We start from the raw sequence: 24,387 nt of genomic DNA, 5'->3' as shown, positions 1-24,387 counted from the left end.
TGCCTTCCTAATTAATAATGCATTCTTAATAAAAAAAAAAAAAATCTATTTCTTCATGTATTTAATTACCTAGTGAGTGTAAGACTGAATGAAGTTAATACCGTGCAGATTTCAAGCAAAACGCTGCTTTTTAATGTGCTTCAGTATAGGCTATGCACAAGTCAATAGACATGATTTTTAAGCTTCAGTTACCTTTCATTACCCTGTGCATATTCAAATTCAGATTGATGAATGCTGAACCAAAAGCAGACATCATAGAGTTAATTGAAGTTCTTTAAATTCAGAGGCAAACTATTTTCATAGCTTTGTTTTGAGGGTGGGTTGCTTTTGATGTCTGGGGTTTTTTTGGCTAAGGCAATGGCAAACATTTATTTATCCTGCTCCCTCCCCATTTTCCACCATCGTTGTTGCCAGTGATGCCTGCAGTGCTCAGTGGTCAATGACCCTCAGCCAGGGTGAGCTGCAGGAGCCTTACAGACGGGCCTGTTCTTTCTCCCAGTGCTAGAACAAGTGCAACAGCACAGTGCCATTTTGCTAAAAGCTAATATTTTTCCCAGCAGCTTCTTCTCCAGGCAGAATGAAATGCTTTCTTCAAGAGCAACCACATCTTTTCTCTGCCTGAAAGGTTGTGTTTGTTTGGGGTTTTTTCTCTTGCCTTAGGTGAGAGATAAAAAAAAAATGAAGAGGAAAGCCCAAGGAAATGCCAAAAGTACCACCTGGTAGTAATTTTGTGTGAGTGTCTCCATTTACACTTCAAACTTGCTCTTGGAGAACTTGGAGCTGCATTTAAAATGTATTTTGGTAGGTGGTCTGCTGCTGACTATCTGCATTTCTTCTTCCATTTCTTTTCTGTGCTTGTTTGGTATTGCTGCTGAATGTCCCCAAAGAGTAAAGTGGTGTGGAAGAGTTGAGGAAGCAGCTTTTGAAATTCTAAAGCTGATGTGTAGGTTTTGTTCCTCTTGGATTTTTAAAAGCAGGTATGTCATCCAAGTTAACTTTCTTCAGCAAGTAACAAGATTGTCGTCCTTCCACTGATGCTCTGTATTTTAACAGAGGTATTTGATGGTGCTGGAAAGGAGCAAGATGCAGAATGAGTTTGAGAGAAGTGATTTAAAGTGGGAGCACAGATGGTTGATTCCTAAAAATCAAAAAACGGATGTTTTGTTTTGTAGGAAAATGAAATCTAATCCTATTTGAGGGTCAACAGGATAAATACAAAGAACTAAATACAGATGTAGATACATATATACATATATGCGTGTATATATATATATATATATATATATATATATGTATAACCCCCCCCCCGAAATCTATGAAGCAGGACTGATTGGTGCCATAGCCCAGGCAGCCTGTGGATCTAATTGCCTGCCTGTATTCAGCCCTTGCCTGGATGCCAGGGGAGACGTCTCTGGATTTGTCTCCAGACAGCTTTCCAGGGATGATCCTGCTCCTTTCCTGGTGCCCCAGAGTGCTGCAAGCCCCCCGTCCTGGGGCCATGGTGATGCCTGCCAGGGCCTTTAGGGTCCCCCCTAAAGGGCAGACAGGGCTTGACTGCAAGCTTCCTTGGAAGCTGGAGGCAGGTGAATATTGGCCACCTTCTTCTTTCCCGCTGCCCTCCGTGCTCTTGCAAAGCCTGCTGGGGCACTGGGGCTCTCCATTGCAGGCAGTCTGGAGCTGCCATGCAAAGCCATCTCTCAAGGAGTCCCCAGGTCTCAGGTGCAACCTCAAGAAAATGACACAGCAACGTGTAGAAAACGTGAACTTTATTCACTTGACTACTTCTAAAATCTACAATCCAACGTTACTAGAAGACTATGGGGTAAGAATCTTAAGGCTAAGAAACTTCAATGCTTCAACTGTTTAGAACTGAACACTAAGGGAAAGGTCAACTTCTTGGGGGAAACGTGGTGGGGAATCGAACAACAACAGGGGTGTGGCTAACTTGTAAGGTGGGGAACGTCGCAGTGCCTGGGCTGGGCACTGGTCACCCGTTCCCCGTAAGGTTCTGTAGCTGGAGCGCGACGCTGGAGGTCAGAGCTGTGGGGAGGTGCGGAGTCTCCTGTCACTGCCCTCTTTTGCCGCCATCTTGGTGGTTGGTTGAGGGCTGTCGCGAAGGAGCAGCCGCATCAGGTCGCGGTTGTCCATCAGCAGCTGCATCAGCTCCGTGGGACAGCCCTGTCTTCGATGGCGGCGGGGCCCCGCACGGCCCGAAGGGCTCTGGAGATTCCGCTGCAAGGCAAAGCACAGGGATCCCCATGGAAGAGGCAGAGGGGCAGAGCGGGGCCGGCACCTGTGGGGCTGCCTTTGGCCTGGGAGACAGAGACTCGGGCCCAGTTGGGCTGGGCTGGCCCGGGGAAGAGGCTGCAGCAGGCAGAGCTCTGCCGCCTCTGCTTGGTGCTGTCCATGGAGCTCAGCCCCTGGGCCGCATTCCCCAGCCAGGAGCTCAGGCCCCTTCTGCCGCAGGGCATTGGCCAAAGGGTGCCCAAGAGGCCCTCAAGGTCTGCCCCATCCCGCCTGCCTGACCCCCCACCCCCCTCCTCACCTCTCGCCAGCGTCTCTGAATTCTTTTTCCGAGCGACCATCCCATGGCCATTCCTATGATGAGCAGGTCGATGAGCAGGAATGTCCTGGCCGCCCACCGGATGCGCTCAGGGTCCGACTCGTCCAGATGACAATCCTCCAGAAGCAGAGGAGAGGCATCCGTGCTGCGCTCAGGTTTGCTCACAGGGTCGAGGGGATGAGCCAAGAGCAGCAGCACGTAAAGCTGCAGCAGCGCGGAGGAGCCGTGAGCAGCCATAGTGCTCTGCCAGCAGCACCGAGGCTCTGGGCGTCTCTCTGCGAGCAGCTGTGCCTGGGCACTGGGGCGCAGCAACAGCTGGGGACAGTTGCCAGCCAGCGTGCCGTCCCCAGAGGCTGTGATGTCACAGAAGCACAGAACGCCCTGGCTGCAGAGAGCCCTGAGAGAATGTTGAGTCCAAGCTGGGAGCCATGGCGGCAAGCATGGCCAGCAGAGCGGGGCCCGAGCGCTGCGGCCTGGCTTGCCTTGCACCCGTGCCACAATGATGACTCCAGCAGCCCCTGTCAGGCCATTGCAGTATCTGATGGCCCACGCTGGGCACAAGTTCTTCCCAATGGCCAGCGTAAACCTCCCTTGGCCCAGCTTCCAAGCCTTGTTGGCATCTGCTCTCTCTTGTCCTTGCCCACCTGGCTGGCGCTGCCGTGTTGCTCGCTGGCCTGTCTGTGGGAGAAGAGGCTGTGCCAATGAGTGCTGCTCAACTTGGAGGCCATTCAAAGGAGGATTTGATTGTGCCTGCTGTGGGAAGAAGGAATATGCGTGCACATGGCCACTTCCCATAGGTTTTACCCCAGATTTTCATGAGCAGCTGTCCTAGTGAAAGTCAAGTCTGTTTTAGTGAGTATTTGAGGGCTTCCAGAGCACAGTGCCATCTCAGGGGAATTCTGCTGGTTGAGTTCTACTGAGGCTTTGAGATGAGTTGCAAATCCTGAAAATGTTCTCCTTGCCCAGGTAGTAATTTCACAGTTTAGACTCTGGGGATATTGATTGCTCAGTGTTGAGGACCTCATGTAACTTTCAGCCCCAGAAACTTTCAACCTCCAGTGATTGTCCTTGAGACAAAACCATTTGAAATCTTTTTTTCTGTGGACAGGAATTGCTTCGGTGTTACTTCACATCATCCATTAAAAATTTGATGCCTGGAACAAATCCCGAGTGCTGTGTGATTTCCTTGGTCGTGTTCTTTGGAATGGCTTCCCCCTCATTTTGTGAAGCTGGCCCCAGAAAGGTCATAGATGGGTGAGAAGTTCTGAAAGGCCAAGTGGTGCAGATCTTTGCCTCCTGTTTCGAGGTCTGCGGTGAGCTGTGAGTCCAAGAGCTGATCTGACGTGATGGTGAAAACACAGTTGTCGTGGTTTTAAAGCAGTAACTGAAAAAATACTAGAAAACTTACTTTTTTCTTGCTGTGAGATATGGATTAGAGCAAGAGCAAAACAGGCTTAAAACTTAAAAGGAATAAAGAAAGTTTATTCACAAAACTACAAGAATAAGAACACCAGAATAAACTTTCAGAAAACCCTTTTATCCCGCACTACCCAGCATTCCCTTGTTCACATGACAAGATAGAGACAAAAGACTTTGGAACTTTGGTGTTTAAAACAGTCCCAATTCTTGCTAGAGTCTCTTTATCAGTGTTTGTATAGAAACAGAAATCTTCTTCTGCTAATCTATGGAGTTTCTCACAAGAAAAATATTTCTGTTATAGTTTTCTATTTGTTTGATGCCAGCTGCCCGGAAATCTGCCATGAGTTCACTCCTCCCATTTCACATCACTCTGAGGTGTGTATGGGCCATGAGTCCTCTTCATCTGTCTCTGTGAGCTTCGCAGGAAAACAGTTTTCTCATTGCCCTCAAGGCCTCAAATCTTCACTCCACTCTGTTCCAGCGCCTCACTGTATCACAATTACTCTACTTTTTACTCAAAATCCACACTTTGAACACTCCATGCTTCCCAATATACTCTGTCATGAATTAAAGGAGTTTTTTTCAGAACATGGTTGTCCATCTCCATAGCTTTAAGAGAAAAATATTTCAGCTTATAAAGCATCTCCTTATTCTCTCTTCCCTATCTAAAACTTAAGCCTTGTTTTTGTCCTATATTTTTCTAATACTAAAAAAAAAAAAATCTGTGTTTTTCTAAAAGTGAAAAAAAAAAATAAAAAAATAAAGTAAAGAGTAGAAACAGAATAATATTTCTGAGAGGCAGGACATTTTTTAGTTTGTGTTGTCCGATGGAACAACAGTCACTTGAAGAAATTCCATATAGTAGAACATGTCACATTTGTCAATTTTAACCTGAAATTTATTAACAGGAATGTCTGTACTACGAACATGTGTTAAGTATAGGAATATATTGCATGTTTTCCTACTTGTAAGAAGTAAATTTCTGTCTTTACAAGCTAACACCATTAATTTCAGCTCTTAGTTATTCCCATTGCATATTCTTTTAAACAGACTTAATCAGACAAATTTTGTGTTATTTAGCAAGTAATGCTTGGTTATTACTACAAGTTCTTGAAGTCATAACACTTAAAATTGCAGTACATATATATTATTCTTACTATGATGATGTGAGTTGGCTGCTAGTCATTTAACTATATATAAGGTCTTACTATTTCTTAGTGCAATTACTTAAAATAAGTGTCTTGGAAATTGTTTTTATTTTTAGATTTAAAACTGTTCTTACTAAAGTTGATTTGTTAAAGATTGGACAATGTATATTTAATAATTAATGTTCCCCAGTGATATTTATTGTCAGTCAGGATTCACTTTACAGTCAATAAATAACCTAAAAAATCTGAATTTTGTAGCCAGTTTTGTCTAATTCTTAGAGCAATGCTTTGGGAAATTGGAGATATATATATATGAATATAAATATGTATATCTGCTATATACCTTTTTTATGATGGTTTTGTCCTACTACTGCAAATGTTTCTTTTTGTTTGTTTTTTCCTAACATACATAAAATTTTCTTAACCATATTTAAAGCTACCAGCTTGTTATTCTGACAAAACCCTGTGAGAATAAATTATTTTTATTAATACTCTACATGTCAAAACCTTGCAGTCAGTCAAATAACAGAAGGAGTGTTCATTGTCTCTCTCCCCCACTGATGCTGTTCTAGGAGTTGGAGTTAGAAGATTCAGACATCAAGTGAAACAGTGAAAGATGATAAGAAAACACTTGATTCTCACAAGGTATTTCCTACTAAAAGAGATTGTTTTGCAGTTTTGTTTGCTCTTGACACTATTTTGAGTAAATGTGAATTCCTAAGACATGCTCAAGGCAATTAAATATTTATGCTCCCCAAACTCAATTTTTAAGCAACATTTTCTGTTTACAAGAATCAGGTTTGCTTTGGTTTTATCTCTTTTCTTTCAGGTTACAAGACAGATTTTTTTATTATTATTTTCATTGGGGGAAAAAGATATGTATTTATAGTGTTTGTGAAGACTTTGCTCAGCTGAAAAAAGTAATAGGTAACATGAGTATAACATTGTGTTCTTCCATATTTCTATTTTTAAGTCCTATTACATGTGATATTTTCCATTTTGCCTTCTATTAGGCCTGAAATTGGAAACTATTTAAAACCTAACAAACCCCGGAGTTTATCCCTGTTCTTTGAATAGCAACAGAAGTATGGCTGTCATGGTTTGACACATCAATGAAGAACAGCCTCTGCTCTGCAGCAGGTACTCAAGTGGAACTTTTGCAAGTGGGCTCTCATCAGGAGTGAAACACTGGCTGCTGACTCTGCTGCTTTTGGTCACAGACTGCTGCCTTTATGAACCAGGTTTGTCCTTCTGCCTCTTTTGTGTTTTATATAGACTTGATTACAAATGAGGCACTTGTCCTCTTAACCTGGGAGTTGCAGCAGGTCAGCAGCAGCAGGAGTTACTGGCTGCTTCCCATCAGCTGACTCCTTTTAGCCAACCCTTCCCATTTCCTGCGCCAATCCGATTTTTCCAAGCAATTAGGAAGAAAACTAAACCATAACTTTTACAAAATCACTTTAGGGAAGATGTTGCTTAATTGTTTGCTTCATTCAAATGAACACTTCTAACATTCACTTCTCTGAGTAAGAATGCCTTTTATGAGAAGCTGCTAAAAATAGGAATTTGAGAGCAGGGATGTTAAAAGTAGGGCCAGAGAGGAGCAAATTTGTCGCAGGGCAAGTTCTGTTTGCACTGAGGGAGTACTATCAATTTTGTCTCTGTCCTGTCTTTCACTGGTCCTGAAACAACAGTGCCTGCTTGAACAAACCTGCTCCTCAGGAGTGATTGGATCTGGTGCTCTGGGTGTTAGCAGCTGCAGTGCTGAACCACAGGCAGACATGAGATCTGACTGGATCACCCTTGCTAACATTTTCATGTAGAACCCATAACTCACTTGATCAGCAACACTTGCTTGAATGCTGCCTTTTGCCTTGGCTCTTCCCACTAAATAGTTCTTGAGCTGGGAAGTGGTCCTGATCTAAGAATCTGCAGTAATCTTTAATTCTGCCTTTATAACTCAGGAAACCACAGTAACCTTCATTTTAGAATGTGAACATTTTTTGGACAAACACTGAATTGTAGCTTCATTGACATGAGCTAAAGTAAGCTCTTTCAGTGGTCCTAGAGTGGTAGCTGTAAAAGGCAATCAGAGTGAAGATCCTGAATAATTTTCTTTTCCAGCCAGGTTTTAATGTATTTCCCCTGCAAATCAATTCATGTATCATAGAGCTCAATTACCTGCCCATAAAATGAGAGTTGTTGCTCAGAACTGTGGAATTAGGGTAACAAGAACTGTAATGATACACTAGATAAACACTGTTGCAATACTCTCTCAGCCCTGTTAGGGTATTTTAAATTTGCAGCAGATCTCAGTAAGGATGAGAAAATGCTGAGCTACATAAAAATGATGGAGACTGGAGGAGAAATTAGCCTTGCAGTGTTCTACAGTCCCAACATTTCCAACCACCACACCTGGTAGTGAAAATGCTGGTTTGTATTTGAAAAAAAGGAACTGCAATCAATCAAATGCACTGCCAAGTATAAATTAATTTCTGTAAGTCAAGTCCCTTAGGAACAATTCCTTAATAAAAGATCTGTTTCAAATCTCCTAAGTCTTCTAAAACCAACCCCAACAAAACACAGAAAACATAGTGTCTTTATTTGACCTGTCCTAGACTTCATTTATTTATTTACAGTCTGAAGGATGAGTCAAGTACCTGCAGTGGTGCCTTTAGCAATGCAAAACAAAATATTTTGAATATTCTTATTTAGCGTTCCAGTTTTAATGAGCTTGGAGCATAGTGAAGGAGATCAGATGTTTGCAGGTTCTGGATGAGGGTAGAAATAATTAAAAAGCATCTTGAAAGTAACATCATATTTTTGTCAGCCATCTCTTCAGGGACTACTTTAAATCCCAGAATGTTCAAGAGCCATCATCACTGTACAAACAGAAGCTCCAACTGAACGAAACCAGAAGAAGTGGATATGGCAAATTCTCTGGTCCAAGTGGTGATATTAATCTGGTGAGGCTCTGGATTCCCATTTCAGACATACTATCACAGCTTAAATATAGGAAAAAATTGGGATTTTACTTTGCTGTGGTCTCTTTTTGTTTTGCAAAATATGTGATAGTTAATATATGAGTAAAATCTTGTATAAAAACAGGTTTGTTTTTTGTTTTTTTTTCTAACAAATAGCCAAATGCATATTACCTGCCTTGCTGGAAAATAATTGAGGTCTTCCTCTAAGAAATTTTTTCTCAGAGTGCCTTTCTTTGTGATTTGTGTTCTTATCTTAGGAAGATACAGGAGTTGCTCATTTTAATGCTGTCCAGCAGACTATTCCATGCTTTCTCAGCTGTTTGGATCTGCAGTTCAGGATTGGACCAAGAAAAATGGTGATGGGATGAAATTATTTTTATTCTTAAATGAGGACAATTCAATTTTTAAACATACACATGTGCTTCCAATGCTTTCAGTAGTCAAGGATGAAATTTTGAACAGACATGAATTCCTCAGTCTTTGTTTCTTTTTCCCTGAAGGATGGAATTTGGACTTTGCCCACCAGTGCAGTCCTTGCTATGGGCAGATGTTTCTTCTGTTCTTCTTACCAGCAGTAGGAGTGGTTGGACACTGAACCTCAAAGAAGAGGGAGCTAACATCCCTTACCTGGATAAGTCCCACAGGTAAGCACCTTGGAGAAGTTCTTCAACCAAAACCAGTTCCTGTAAGGCTTTCCAGCCCTTGACAGGAAATAAGCTGATTCCTGCAGGCTGCAACATGAAGACTTCCAGACTGAAGTGAGCATCCTGCTATAAGGAAGGATTTGGGAGTAGTGAGTCATCATTTGTATGGGAAATTAATCTGTGATTTTTATTTATTGTTTTTTTTCATTTGAAGTAACATCACATCATCATAGAGAGACATTGTCTGTCATTTCTGGTGTGGATACCTGAATAACTCAGCTAGACAGGTAGCATGATAAGGTAATACAATGCAGATATTGAAAGGAATTTTTTGGATGATTTTTTTTTTAGTTCAAGCTGCAGTCCCTGATTTATTCAGGCTTTGAAGTACCATGCAAGCCTTTCCCACAGAAGAAATTCTGTTTTATGTAAATAATGCACTGTGCAGTAAACTAGAAGAAAGCAGGGAGCATAGAGCATGAAGTTAGTGTTTCATGCAGGTGTTTGAAGGCAATGTGGGATTCCAGAGCTTAGTGTTTGAATTGCAACTTGAATTTCCTTCTTTGCTGTTATTTAGACTGCTCTGAAGTAGTCATGAGAAGCAAAAATGAAAGGCAATGTTGTTTGATGGGGACTGTGGTAGGGCTTTCTTGCCAGATTTGAAATGGCTTGAATTGATTAAAATCTCCAGGTGAGGGGAAGGTTGTATCCATTCCTCTCTCTTATTAAAGCAAATTTTCCAAGAGGGATGTAAAATTGCAGTTGAGGGTTGGGGTGGTTTTTTCTTTTTTCCCTTCTTTCATGTGCAACCTAACAACTCCAATTTCGCAGGCCTATTTAACATTTGATCCCTAAAAGTCAGTCCTTTGCTTTGTATTTTGGGCACTTGTTCATCTTGGGGAATTTGTCATCTTCTCAGGGCATTGAAGGTCAACCAAATGCTGCAGGTTTCATTCTTCCTTTCATATGGTCTATGTCCTGGGGTTTGACTCTTAAGCAGAGCTATTTTTTTATTTTGCAGCCTAGCAGTTGTACGGTGGGGCTGTGTGCAGGTGAATTCACTAGAGAACGATGGGTAAATCAGCTCCTGGGAAGATGTGCACTGCTTGGCCCCGATGCTTCAGCATGCTTGAGGTCAGCTTGGCTGTCTCTGACTGTCTAATAATAATGCAGAATGATAGAATTAAGTATTCATTGTAATTGGTGATCAATAAGATTTGTTTTCAGCTAAATCTGCGTGCTAGTTTCTAAAGCACTCCAGTCTGTTTCATCAATGACCTTTGTGATTTTAGCTTAAGCTTTCTAGTTTCTGCTGTTGTTATTTTCTGCCCTGTCGCTGTGAGAGGAAGGGATGATGGCTGGAGGTTTGGCAGTCAGCGAGGGCCTGGCCACCACTGCAGTTCTGTACACTCAGCCTTGGAGATGTGATCAGGAATGTGCTGTTAGTTTCCAGTTTTGTATTGCAAAGACTGAGCATGCTGCCATCACTGTGTTTGATGAGTGAGTTTTCATTGGTTTGGTCCAACTCCAAAGCAGCCTTAATTTGAAGGTGGAATTCTTTGTGGATGAGGCTGTGAAGAATATGGTGTTTATACTCCCATCCTACGGGCAGTACGGTAGAACAACTCCTAACTGATTTGGTAATAAAGACCTAGTTTTTCTTCACTAAACCTGCCCTAGCCAAATTCATCAGCTGGTGATAGCTATCTCTGGAGTGGAAAACCTATATTGAGTTGATTGACAATTTGATATACTTTGTCAAGCTGTGTTGTTTAGTTTCTGTTGATCCAGAGACACCTGAGGCTCCTTTTGCTTCCTAAGGGATTAAAGTAGCAAGCACTTAGAATGAGATATTGGGAAGATGGGTGCAGGAGACTTTGTAATTTACTATGGAAAAACATAATAATGATGATGAATATTTCAGGTGGAAATGATAGTATTTCACTATATACTATGTGAAATGCTTTTATGTGATTTTTTTTTCATTTCTCTTTTATTTTTTAATCCTGGATAAATTAAATGAGGCTTTTGGGGAAAGCATGAGCTGGAATTTCTATTGAGGTTGATAACCTCTGATTCTGCTCTTGTTTGTCTGTCTGCTGGAACTTGTAGCAAACTAGCTATGTCCAAGTTTAATTGTGTAATAATTATCTTTCAAATCGAGCCTTTCTCACTTGGTGCTGATGTATTTGGGGGAGGGAGGGGAATGGAGAGTAAAGAGCTCCTTTCATGAATACAATTTTAATTTCATCTTGCTGATTTGAGCCTTTCCAAGATTCAAGTGAGCATTGGATCAGGTTGGAACTGAGGGGATGACTCATGACTCTGGCATAAAAACTACATTGCATTCCACATATTGGGAGTTTTCTGTTGCCCACAAGAAAGTTCAGGAAAAAAAAGAAAAATATAGAAATGGGTTTCAAATTTCCTGTGCTATTTTCAGTTGACTCCTCTTTCTGGAGGTGCCTTAGCAAGTGTAGGACATCTGAAAAACTTGGAACTGCAACTTTCTTGTTGAGGCTCTGATGAACATTGCTTCTGTCATCAAGTTCTTGTGTTCATACTTTGAACTTAGCTGAGTAATGTTGGTATCAGCAGACTCTGCTAAAGCCATGCCTTCCTAATTAATAATGCATTCTTAATAAAAAAAATAAAAATCTATTTCTTCATGTATTTAATTACCTAGTGAGTGTAAGACTGAATGAAGTTAATACCGTGCAGATTTCAAGCAAAACGCTGCTTTTTAATGTGCTTCAGTATAGGCTATGCACAAGTCAATAGACATGATTTTTAAGCCTCAGTTACCTTTCATTACCCTGTGCATATTCAAATTCAGATTGATGAATGCTGAACCAAAAGCAGACATCATAGAGTTAATTGAAGTTCTTTAAATTCAGAGGCAAACTATTTTCATAGCTTTGTTTTGAGGGTGGGTTGCTTTTGATGTCTGGGGTTTTTTTGGCTAAGGCAATGGCAAACATTTATTTATCCTGCTCCCTCCCCATTTTCCACCATCGTTGTTGCCAGTGATGCCTGCAGTGCTCAGTGGTCAATGACCCTCAGCCAGGGTGAGCTGCAGGAGCCTTACAGACGGGCCTGTTCTTTCTCCCAGTGCTAGAACAAGTGCAACAGCACAGTGCCATTTTGCTAAAAGCTAATATTTTTCCCAACAGGTTCTTCTCCAGGCAGAATGAAATGCTTTCTTCAAGAGCAACCACATCTTTTCTCTGCCTGAAAGGTTGTGTTTGTTTGGGGTTTTTTCTCTTGCTTTAGACCAAATTCCAGAAACGCCCCATAAAATCAGCACAGTTTCCCACAAAATTCAAGAAAAAACACCACAAAATTCCCTAAATCTTCTCAAACCACGACCAAATTCTAGAAAATTATCCCACCAAATCTCCACAAATTCCTACAAAATACATGAGAAATCCCTCAAGATCCCTAAATCTCCTCAATATCCCACAAAATCACACAAAAATTCCACAAAACCTCCACAAGTTTCCACAAAATCTAAGAAAAATTCCTCAAAATTCTTCAAGTCTCCTCAAAACCACACAAAGTTTGTGAAAAGGCCCACCAAATTCCAAAAAAATCCCACAGACTCTCCACAAATTCCCATAAAAATCTAAATCAAATTCCTCAAAATTCTTCAAGTCTCCTCAGAATCCCACACAATTCCAGAAAAAACACACAAAATTCCAGAGAAGTCCCACAAAACTCCCTAAATCATTTCAAAACCCTACCAATTCACAGGAATGTCCCACAACATCTCCACCAATTCCCAGAACATCCCACAGAAATCTCAAAAAAATCCCTAAATCTTCTGAAAACTCAACCAAATTCCAGAAACGCCCCATAAAATCAGCACAGTTTCCCACAAAATTCAAGAAAAAACACCACAAAATTCCCAAAATCTTTTCAAAATACCACAAAATTCTTGAAAAGCCCCACCAAATTCCAGAAACATCCCACAAAATGTCCTCAATACCCAACAAAATCCCAGAAAAATCACACAAAATTCCCTAAATTTCCTCAAAACACAACCAAAATTCCAAAAAAATCCCACCGAATCTCCAGAAATTCCCACAGAATACATGAAAAATCCCTGATAATTCGTCAGTTCTCTACAGAATCTCACCAAATTCCAGAAAAGTCCCCCAAAGTTCCACAAGCATCCCACAAAATCTCCCTAATATCCAACAAAATTCCAGGAAAAATCTCACACAATTCCCTAAATCTTCTGAAAACTTGACCAAATTCCAGAAGCGCCCCATAAAATCAGCATAGTTTCCCACAAAACTCAAGAAAAATCAACACAAAATTCCCTAAATCTTCTCAAAACTCTACCAAATTCCAGAAAAATCCCACCAAATCTCCAGAAATTCCCACAGAATGCATGAAAAATCCCTGAAAATTCATCAGTTCTCTACAGAATCTCACCAAATTCCAGAAAAGTCCCTCAAAGTTCCACAACCATCCCACAAAAATCTCACAAAAATCCCTAAATCTTCTGAAAACTCGACCAAATTCCAGAAACGCCCCATAAAATCAGCACAGTTTCCCACAAAATTCAAGAAAAAACACCACAAAATTCCCTAAATCTTTTCAAAATACCACAAAATTCTTGAAAAGCCCCACCAAATTCCAGAAACATCCCACAAAATGTCCTCAATACCCAACAAAATCCCAGAAAAATCCCACAAAATTCCCTAAATTTTCTCAAAACACAACCAAAATTCCAGAAAAATCCCACCGAATCTCCACAAATGTCCACAGAATACATGAAAAATCCCTGATAATTCGTCAGTTCTCTACAGAATCTCACCAAATTCCAGAAAAGTCCCTCAAAGTTCCACAAACATCCCACAAAATCTCCTCAATATCCAACAAAATCCCAGAAAAATCACACAAAATTCCCTAAATCTTCTCAAAACACGGCCAAAATCCACAAAAATCCCACAGAATCGCCACAAATTCCCACAGAATACATGAAAAATCCCTGATAATTCGTCAGTTCTCTACAGAATCTCACCAAATTCCAGAAAAGTCCCTCAAAGTTCCACAAACATCCCACAAAATCTCCTCAATATCCAAGAAAATTCCAGGAAAAATCCCACAAAATTCCCTAAATCTTCTCAAAACACGACCAAATTCTAGAAAAATATCCCACCAAATCTCCACAAATTCCCACAAAATACATGAGAAATCCCTCAAGATCCCTAAATCTCCTCAATATCCCACAAAATCACACAAATATCACCCAAAACCTCCACAAGTTTCCACAAAATCTAAGAAAAATTCCTCAAAATTCTTCAAGTCTCCTCAAAACCACACAATTCCAGAAAAAACACACAAAATTCCAGAGAAGTCCCACAAAACTCCCTAAATCATTTCAAAACCCTACCAATTCACAGGAATGTCCCACAAAATCTCCACCAATTCCCAGAACATCCCACAGAAATCCCACAAAAATCCCTAAATCTTCTGAAAACTCGACCAAATTCCAGAAATGCCCCATAAAATCAGCACAGTTTCCCACAAAATTCAAGAAAAAACACCACAAAATTCCCAAAATCTTTTCAAAATACCACAAAATTCTTGAAAAGCCCCACCAAATTCCAAAAACATCCCACAAAATGTCCTCAATATCCAACAAAATAACAGAAAAATCACACAAAATTCCCTAAATCTTCTCAAAACATAACCAAAATTCCAGAAAAATCCCACCAAATCTCCACAAATTCCCACAGAATACGTGAAAAATCCCTGATAATTCGTCAGTTCTCTACAGAATCTCACCAAATTCCAGAAAAGTCCCTCAAAGTTCCACAAACATCCCACAAAATCTCCTCAATATCCAACAAAATTCAAGAAAAATCCCACAAAATTCTCTAAATCTTCTCAAAACACGGCCAAAATGCACAAAAATCCCACCAAATCTCCACAAATTCCCAGAGAATACATGAAAAATCCCTGATAATTCGTCAGTTCTCTACAGAATCTCACCAAATTCCAGAAAAGTCCCTCAAAGTTCCACAAGCATCCCACAAAATCTCCCTAATATCCAACAAAATTCCAGGAAAAATCTCACACAATTACCTAAATCTTCTGAAAACTTGACCAAATTCCAGAAACGCCCCATAAAATCAGCACAGTTTCCCACAAAATTCAAGAAAAAACACCACAAAATTCCCTAAATCTTCTCAAAACACAACCAAATTCTAGAAAATTATCCCACCAAATCTCCACCAATTCCCACAAAATACATGAGAAATCCCTCAAGATCCCTAAATCGCCTCAATATCCCACAAAATCACACAAAAATCACACAAAACCTCCACAAGTTTCCACAAAATCTAAGAAAAACAAATTCCTCAAAATTCTTCAAGTCTCCTCAGAATCCCACACAATTCCAGAAAAAACACACAAAATTCCAGAGAAGTCCCACAAAACTCCCTAAATCATTTCAAAACCCTACCAATTCACAGGAATGTCCCACAAAATCTCCACCAATTCCCAGAACATCCCACAGAAATCCCACAAAAATCCCTAAATCTTCTGAAAACTCGACCAAATTCCAGAAACGCCCCATAAAATCAGCACAGTTTCCCACAAAATTCAAGAAAAAACACCACAAAATTCCCAAAATCTTTTCAAAATACCACAAAATTCTTGAAAAGCCCCACCAAATTCCAGAAACATCCCACAAAATGTCCTCAATATCCAACATAATCCCAGAAAAATCACACAAAATTCCCTAAATCTTCTCAAAACATAACCAAAATTCCAGAAAAATCCCACCAAATCTCCACAAATTCCCACAGAATACGTGAAAAATCCCTGATAATTCGTCAGTTCTCTACAGAATCTCACCAAATTCCAGAAAAGTCCCTCAAAGTTCCACAAACATCCCACAAAATCTCCTCAATATCCAACAAAATTCAAGAAAAATCCCACAAAATTCTCTAAATCTTCTCAAAACAAGGCCAAAATGCACAAAAATCCCACCAAATCTCCACAAATTCCCACAGAATACATGAAAAATCCCTGATAATTCGTCAGTTCTCTACAGAATCTCACCAAATTCCAGAAAAGTAACTCAAAGTTCCACAAGCATCCCACAAAATCTCCCTAATATCCAACAAAATTCCAGGAAAAATCTCACACAATTACCTAAATCTTCTGAAAACTTGACCAAATTCCAGAAATGCCCAATAAAATCAGCACAGTTTCCCACAAAATTCAAGAAAAAACACCACAAAATTCCCTAAATCTTCTCAAAATACGACCAAATTCTAGAAAATTATCCCACCAAATCTCCACCAATTCCCACAAAATACATGAGAAATCCCTCAAGATCCCTAAATCGCCTCAATATCCCACAAAATCACACAAAAATCCCACAAAACCTCCACAAGTTTCCACAAAATCTAAGAAAAATTCCTCAAAATTCTTCAAGTCTCCTCAAAACCACACAAAGTTCGTGAAAAGGCCCACCAAATTCCAGAAAAATCCCACAGATTCTCCACAAATTCCCACAAAAATCTAAATCAAATTCCTCAAAATTCTTCAAGTCTCCTCAGAATCCCACACAATTCCAGAAAAACCCCACCAAATTCCAGAGAAGTCCCACAAAACTCCCTAAATCATTTCAAAACCCTACCAATTCACAGGAATGTCCCACAAAATCTCTACCAATTCCCAGAACATCCCACAAAAATCTCACAAAAATCCCTAAATCTTCTGAAAACTCGACCAAATTCCAGAAACGCCCCATAAAATCTACACAGTTTCCCACAAAATTCAAGAAAAAACACCACAAAATTCCCTAAACCTTTTCAAAATACCACAAAATTCTTGAAAAGCCCCAACAAATTCCAGAAACATCCCACAAAATTTCCTAAATACCCAACAAAATCCCAGAAAAATCACACAAAATTCCCTAAATCTTCTCAAAACACGGCCAAAATCCACAAAAATCCCACCGAATCTCCACAAATTCCCACAGAATACATGAAAAATCCCTGATAATTCGTCAGTTCTCTACAGAATCTCACCAAATTCCAGAAAAGTCCCTCAAACTTCCACAAACATCCCACAAAATCTCCTCAATATCCAACAAAATTCAAGAAAAATCCCACAAAATTCTCTAAATCTTCTCAAAACACGACCAAATTCTAGAAAAATATCCCACCAAATCTCCACAAATTCCCAGAGAATACATGAAAAATCCCTGATAATTCGTCAGTTCTCTACAGAATCTCACCAAATTCCAGAAAAGTCCCTCAAAGTTCCACAAGCATCCCACAAAATCTCCCTAATATCCAAGAAAATTCCAGGAAAAATCTCACAAAATTCCCTAAATCTTCTGAAAACTTGACGAAATTCCAGAAATGCCCAATAAAATCAGCACAGTTTCCCACAAAATTCAAGAAAAAACAACACAAAATTCCCTAAATCTTCTCAAAACTCTACCAAATTCCAGAAAAATCCCACCGAATCTCCACAAATTCCCACAGAATACATGAAAAATCCCTGATAATTCGTCAGTTCTCTACAGAATCTCACCAAATTCCAGAAAAGTCCCTCAAAGTTCCACAAACATCCCACAAAATCTTCTCAATATCCAACAAAATCCCAGAAAAATCACACAAAATTCCCTAAATTTTCTCAAAACACGGCCAAAATCCTCAAAAATCCCACCGAATCTCCACAAATTCCCACAGAATACATGAAAAATCCCTGATAATTTGTCAGTTCTCTACAGAATCTCACCAAATTCCAGAAAAGTCCCTCAAAGTTCCACAAAACACCCACAAAATCTCCCCAGTATCCAACAAAATTCCAGGAAAAATCCCACAAAATTCCCTAAATCTTCTCAAAACACGACCAAATTCTAGAAAAATATCCCACCAAATCTACACAAATTCCCACAAAATACATGAAAAATCCCTCAAGATCCCTAAATCGCCTCAATATCCCACAAAATCACACAAAAATCCCACAAAACCTCCACAAGTTTCCACAAAATCTAAGAAAAATTCCTCAAAATTCTTCAAGTCTCCTCAAAACCACACAAAGTTCGTGAAAAGGCCCACCAAATTCCAGAAAAAACCCACAGAATCTCCACAAATTCCCACAAAAATCTAAATCAAATTCCTCAAAATTCTTCAAGTCTCCTCAGAATCCCACACAATTCCATAAAAAACACACAAAATTCCAGAGAAGTCCCACAAAACTCCCTAAATCATTTCAAAACCCTACCAATTCACAGGAATGTCCCACAAAATCTCCACCAATTCCCAGAACATCCCACAGAAATCTCACAAAAATCCCTAAATCTTCTGAAAACTCGACCAAATTCCAGAAACGCCCCATAAAATCAGCACAGTTTCCCACAAAATTCAAGAAAAAACACCACAAAGTTCCCTAAACCTTTTCAAAATACCACAAAATTCTTGAAAAGCCCCACCAAATTCCAGAAACATCCCACAAAATGTCCTCAATATCCAACAAAATCCCAGAAAAATCACACAAAATTCCCTAAATCTTCTCAAAACACGGCCAAAATCCACAAAAATCCCACAGAATCTCCACAAATTCCACAGAATACATGAAAAATCCCTGATAATTCGTCAGTTCTCTACAGAATCTCACCAAATTCCTAAAAAGTCCCTCAAAGTTCCACAAACATCCCACAAAATCTCCCCAGTATCCAACAAAATTCCAGGAAAAATCCCACAAAATTCCCTAAATCTTCTCAAAACTCTACCAAATTCCAGAAAAATCCCACCAAATCTCCACAAATTCCCACAGAATACATGAAAAATCCCTGATAATTCGTCAGTTCTCTACAGAATCTCACCAAATTCCAGAAAAGTCCCTCAAAGTTCCACAAACATCCCACAAAAATCTCACAAAAATCCCTAACACTTCTGAAAAGTCGACCAAATTCCAGAAACGCCCCATGAAATCAGCACAGTTTCCCACAAAATTCAAGAAAAAACACCACAAAATTCCCTAAATCTTTTCAAAATGCCACAAAATTATTGAAAAGCCCCACCAAATTCCACAAACATCCCACAAAATCTCCTCAATATCCAACAAAATTCAAGAAAAATCCCACAAAATTCTCTAAATCTTCTCAAAACACGGCCAAAATCCTCAAAAATCCCACCGAATCTCCACAAATTCCCACAGAATACATGAAAAATCCCTGATAATTCGTCAGTTCTCTACAGAATCTCACCAAATTCCAGAAAAGTCCCTCAAAGTTCCACAAACATCCCACAAAATCTCCCCAGTATCCAACAAAATTCCAGGAAAAATCCCACAAAATTCTCTAAATCTTCTCAAAACACGGCCAAAATCCTCAACAATCCCACCGAATCTCCACAAATTCCCACAGAATACATGAAAAATCCCTGATAATTCGTCAGTTCTCTACAGAATCTCACCAAATTCCTAAAAAGTCCCTCAAAGTTCCACAAACATCCCACAAAATCTCCCCAGTATCCAACAAAATTCCAGGAAAAATCCCACAAAATTCCCTAAATCTTCTCAAAACACGACCAAATTCTAGAAAAATATCCCACCAAATCTCCACAAATTCTTACAGAATACATGAAAAATCCCTGATAATTTGTCAGTTCTCTACAGAATCTCACCAAATTCCAGAAAAGTCCCTCAAAGTTCCACACACCACCCACAAAATCTCCTCAATATCCAACAAAATTCCAAGAAAAATCCCACATAATTCCCTAAATCTTCTCAAAACACGACCAAATTATAGAAAAATATCCCACCAAATCTCCACAAATTCCCACAAAATACATGAGAAATCCCTCAAGATCCATAAATCGCCTCAATATCCCACAAAATCACACAAAAATCACACAAAACCTCCACAAGTTTCCACAAAATCTAAGAAAAATTCCTCAAAATTCTTCAAGTCTCCTCAGAATCCCACACAATTCCAGAAAAAACACACAAAATTCCAGAGAAGTCCCACAAAACTCCCTAAATCATTTCAAAACCCTACCAATTCACAGGAATGTCCCACAAAATCTCCACCAATTCCCAGAACATCCCACAAAAATCCCACAAAAATCCCTAAATCTTCTGAAAACTCGACCAAATTCCTGAAACGCCCCATAAAATCAGCACAGTTTCCCACAAAATTCAAGAAAAAACACCACACAATTCCCTAAATCTTTTCAAAATACCACAAAATTCTTGAAAAGCCCCACCAAATTCCCGAAACATCCCACAAAATGTCCTCAATACCCAACAAAATCCCAGAAAAGTCACACAAAATTCCCTAAATCTTCTCAAAACTCTACCAAATTCCAAAAAAATCCCACAGAATCTCCACAAATTCCCACAGAATACATGAAAAATCCCTGATAATTCGTCAGTTCTCTACAGAATCTCACCAAATTCCAGAAAAGTCCCTCAAAGTTCCACAAACATCCCACAAAATCTCCTCAATATCCAACAAAATTCAAGAAAAATCCCACAAAATTTCCTAAATCTTCTCAAAACACGACCAAATTCTAGAAAAATATCCCACCAAATCTCCACAAATTCCCAGAGAATACATGAAAAATCCCTGATAATTCGTCAGTTCTCTACAGAATCTCACCAAATTCCAGAAAAGTCCCTCAAAGTTCCACAAGCATCCCACAAAATCTCCCTAATATCCAAGAAAATTCCAGGAAAAATCTCACAAAATTCCCTAAATCTTCTGAAAACTTGACCAAATTCCAGAAACGCCCCATAAAATCAGCACAGTTTCCCACAAAATTCAAGAAAAAACACCACAAAATTCCCTAAATCTTCTCAAAACACGACCAAATTCTAGAAAATTATCCCACCAAATCTCCACAAATTCCCACAAAATACATGAGAAATCCCTCAAGATCCCTAAATCGCCTCAATATCCCACAAAATCACACAAAAATCCCACAAAACCTCCACAAGTTTCCACAAAATCTAAGAAAAATTCCTCAAAATTCTTCAAGTCTCCTCAACACCACACAAAGTTCGTGAAAAGGCCCACCAAATTCCAGAAAAATCCCACAGAATCTCCACAAATTCCCACAAAAATCTAAATCAAATTCCTCAAAATTCTTCAGGTCTCCTCAGAATCCCACACAATTCCAGAAAAACACCACCAAATTCCAGAGAAGTCCCACAAAACTCCCTAAATCATTTCAAAACCCTACCAATTCACAGGAATGTCCCACAAAATCTCTACCAATTCCCAGAACATCCCACAAAAATCTCACAAAAATCCCTAAATCTTCTGAAAACTCGACCAAATTCCAGAAACGCCCCATAAAATCAGCACAGTTTCCCACAAAATTCAAGAACAAACACCACAAATTTCCCTAAACCTTTTCAAAATACCACAAAATTCTTGAAAAGCCCCAACAAATTCCAGAAACATCCCACAAAATCTCCTCAATATCCAACAAAATCCCAGAAAAATCACACAAAATTCCCTAAATCTTCTCAAAACACGGCCAAAATCCACAAAAATCCCACAGAATCTCCACAAATTCCCACAGAATACATGAAAAATCCCTGATAATTTGTCAGTTCTCTACAGAATCTCACCAAATTCCTAAAAAGTCCCTCAAAGTTCCACAAACATCCCACAAAATCTCCCCAGTATCCAACAAAATTCCAGGAAAAATCCCACAAAATAACCTAAATCTTCTCAAAACTCTACCAAATTCCAGAAAAATCCCACCAAATCTCCACAAATTCCCACAGAATACATGAAAAATCCCTGATAATTCGTCAGTTCTCTACAGAATCTCACCAAATTCCAGAAAAGTCCCTCAAAGTTCCACAAACATCCCACAAAAATCTCACAAAAATCCCTAACACTTCTGAAAACTCGACCAAATTCCAGAAACGCCCCATAAAATCAGCACAGTTTCCCACAAAATTCAAGAAAAAACACCACAAAATTCCCTAAACCTTTTCAAAATACCAAAAAATTCTTGAAAAGCCCCAACAAATTCCAGAAACATCCCACAAAATGTCCTCAATATCCAACAAAATCCCAGAAAAATCACACAAAATTCCCTAAATCTTCTCAAAACATAACCAAAATTCCAGAAAAATCCCACCAAATCTCCACAAATACCCAGAGAATACATGAAAAATCCCTGATAATTCGTCAGTTCTCTACAGAATCTCACCAAATTCCAGAAAAGTCCCTCAAAGTTCCACAAGCATCCCACAAAATCTCCCTAATATCCAACAAAATTCCAGGAAAAATCTCACACAATTCCCTAAATCTTCTGAAAACTTGACCAAATTCCAGAAACGCCCCATAAAATCAGCACAGTTTCCCACAAAATTCAAGAAAAAACACCACAAAATTCCCTAAACCTTTTCAAAATACCACAAAATTCTAGAAAATTATCCCACCAAATCTCCACAAATTCCCACAAAATACATGAGAAATCCCTCAAGATCCCGAAATCGCCTCAATATCCCACAAAATCACACAAAAATCACACAAAACCTCCACAAGTTTCCACAAAATCTAAGAAAAATTCCTCAAAATTCTTCAAGTCTCCTCAAAACCACACAAACTTCGTGAAAAGGCCCACCAAATTCCAAAAAAATCCCACAGAATCTCCACAAATTCTCACAAAAATCTAAATCAAATTCCTCAAAATTCTTCAAGTCTCCTCAGAATCCCACACAATTCCATAGAAAACACACAAAATTCCAGAGAAGTCTCACAAAACTCCCTAAATCATTTCAAAACCCTACCAATTCACAGGAATGTCCCACAAAATCTCTACCAATTCCCAGAACATCCCACAAAAATCTCACAAAAATCCCTAAATCTTCTGAAAACTCGACCAAATTCCAGAAACGCCCCATAAAATCAGCACAGTTTCCCACAAAATTCAAGAAAAAACACCACAAAATTCCCTAAATCTTTTCAAAATACCACAAAATTCTTGAAAAGCCCCACCAAATTCCAGAAACATCCCACAAAATCTCCCCAATATCCAACAAAATCCCAGAAAAATCACACAAAATTCCCTAAATCTTCTCAAAACACGGCCAAAATCCACAAAAATCCCACAGAATCTCCACAAATTCCCACAGAATACATGAAAAATCCCTGATAATTCGTCAGTTCTCTACAGAATCTCACCAAATTCCAGAAAACTCCCTCAAAGTTCCACAAAACACCCACAAAATCTCCCCAGTATCCAACAAAATTCCAGGAAAAATCCCACAAAATTCCCTAAATCTTCTCAAAACACGACCAAATTCTAGAAAAACATCCCACCAAATCTCCACAAATTCCCACAAAATACATGAAAAATCCCTCAAGATCCCTAAATCGCCTCAATATCCCACAAAATCACACAAAAATTACACAAAACCTCCACAAGTTTCCAGAAAATCTAAGAAAAATTCCTCAAAATTCTTCAAGTCTCCTCAAAATCCCACACAATTCCAGAAAAAACACACAAAATTCCAGAGAAGTCCCACAAAACTCCCTAAATCATTTCAAAACCCTACCAATTCACAGGAATGTCCCACAAAATCTCCACCAATTCCCAGAACATCCCACAGAAATCCCACAAAAATCCCTAAATCTTCTGAAAACTTGACCAAATTCCAGAAACGCCCCATAAAATCAGCACAGTTTCCCACAAAATTCAAGAAAAAACAACACAAAATTCCCTAAATCTTCTCAAAACACGACCAAATTCTAGAAAAATATCCCACCAAATCTCCACAAATTCCCACAAAATATATGAGAAATCCATCAAGATCCCTAAATCGCCTCAATATCCCACAAAATCACACAAAAATCACACAAAACCTCCACAAGTTTCCACAAAATCTAAGAAAAATTCCTCAAAATTCTTCAAGTCTCCTCAAAACGACACAAAGTTCGTGAAAAGGCCCACCAAATTCCAAAAAAATCCCACAGAATCTCCACAAATTCCCACAAAAATCTAAATCAAATTCCTCAAAATTCTTCAAGTCTCCTCAGAATCCCACACAATTCCAGAAAAACCCCACCAAATTCCAGAGAAGTCTCACAAAACTCCCTAAATCATTTCAAAACCCTACCAATTCACAGGAATGTCCCACAAAATCTCTACCAATTCCCAGAACATCCCACAAAAATCTCACAAAAATCCCTAAATCTTCTGAAAACTCGACCAAATTCCAGAAACGCCCCATAAAATCAGCACAGTTTCCCACAAAATTCAAGAAAAAACACCACAAAATTCGCTAAACCTTTTCAAAATACCACAAAATTCTTGAAAAGCCCCACCAAATTCCAGAAACATCCCACAAAATGTCCTCAATATCCAACAAAATCCCAGAAAAATCACACAAAATTCCCTAAATCTTCTCAAAACACGGCCAAAATCCACAAAAATCCCACAGAATCTCCACAAATTCCCACAGAATACATGAAAAATCCCTGATAATTCGTCAGTTCTCTACAGAAACTCACCAAATTCCTAAAAAGTCCCTCAAAGTTCCACAAACATCCCACAAAATCTCCCCAGTATCCAACAAAATTCCAGGAAAAATCCCACAAAATTCCCTAAATCTTCTCAAAA

At 39.2% G+C, this 24,387-nt stretch overlaps 1 protein-coding gene across 1 annotated transcript; it reads right to left on the bottom strand.

Moving 5' to 3' along the window:
• Positions 1-1,749: 1,749 nt before the first annotated feature.
• On the bottom strand, positions 1,750-3,856 carry LOC147653721 (uncharacterized). Its single transcript, XM_086885292.1, has 2 exons — positions 2,546-3,856; positions 1,750-2,232 (listed from the first exon to the last, which is right to left on the bottom strand). The coding sequence occupies exons 1-2, from the start codon at positions 3,356-3,358 to the stop codon at positions 2,035-2,037; spliced, it is 1,011 nt and encodes a 336-aa protein (XP_086741418.1). The 5' UTR covers positions 3,359-3,856; the 3' UTR covers positions 1,750-2,034.
• Between the last annotated feature and the right edge of the window lie 20,531 nt (positions 3,857-24,387).

This window comes from Cyanistes caeruleus, chromosome 4 (assembly GCF_971803275.1).
Source record: "Cyanistes caeruleus chromosome 4, bCyaCae1.hap1.1, whole genome shotgun sequence".
Lineage (NCBI taxonomy): Eukaryota > Metazoa > Chordata > Aves > Passeriformes > Paridae > Cyanistes > Cyanistes caeruleus.
This window is presented reverse-complemented; position numbering and strand designations above follow the sequence as displayed.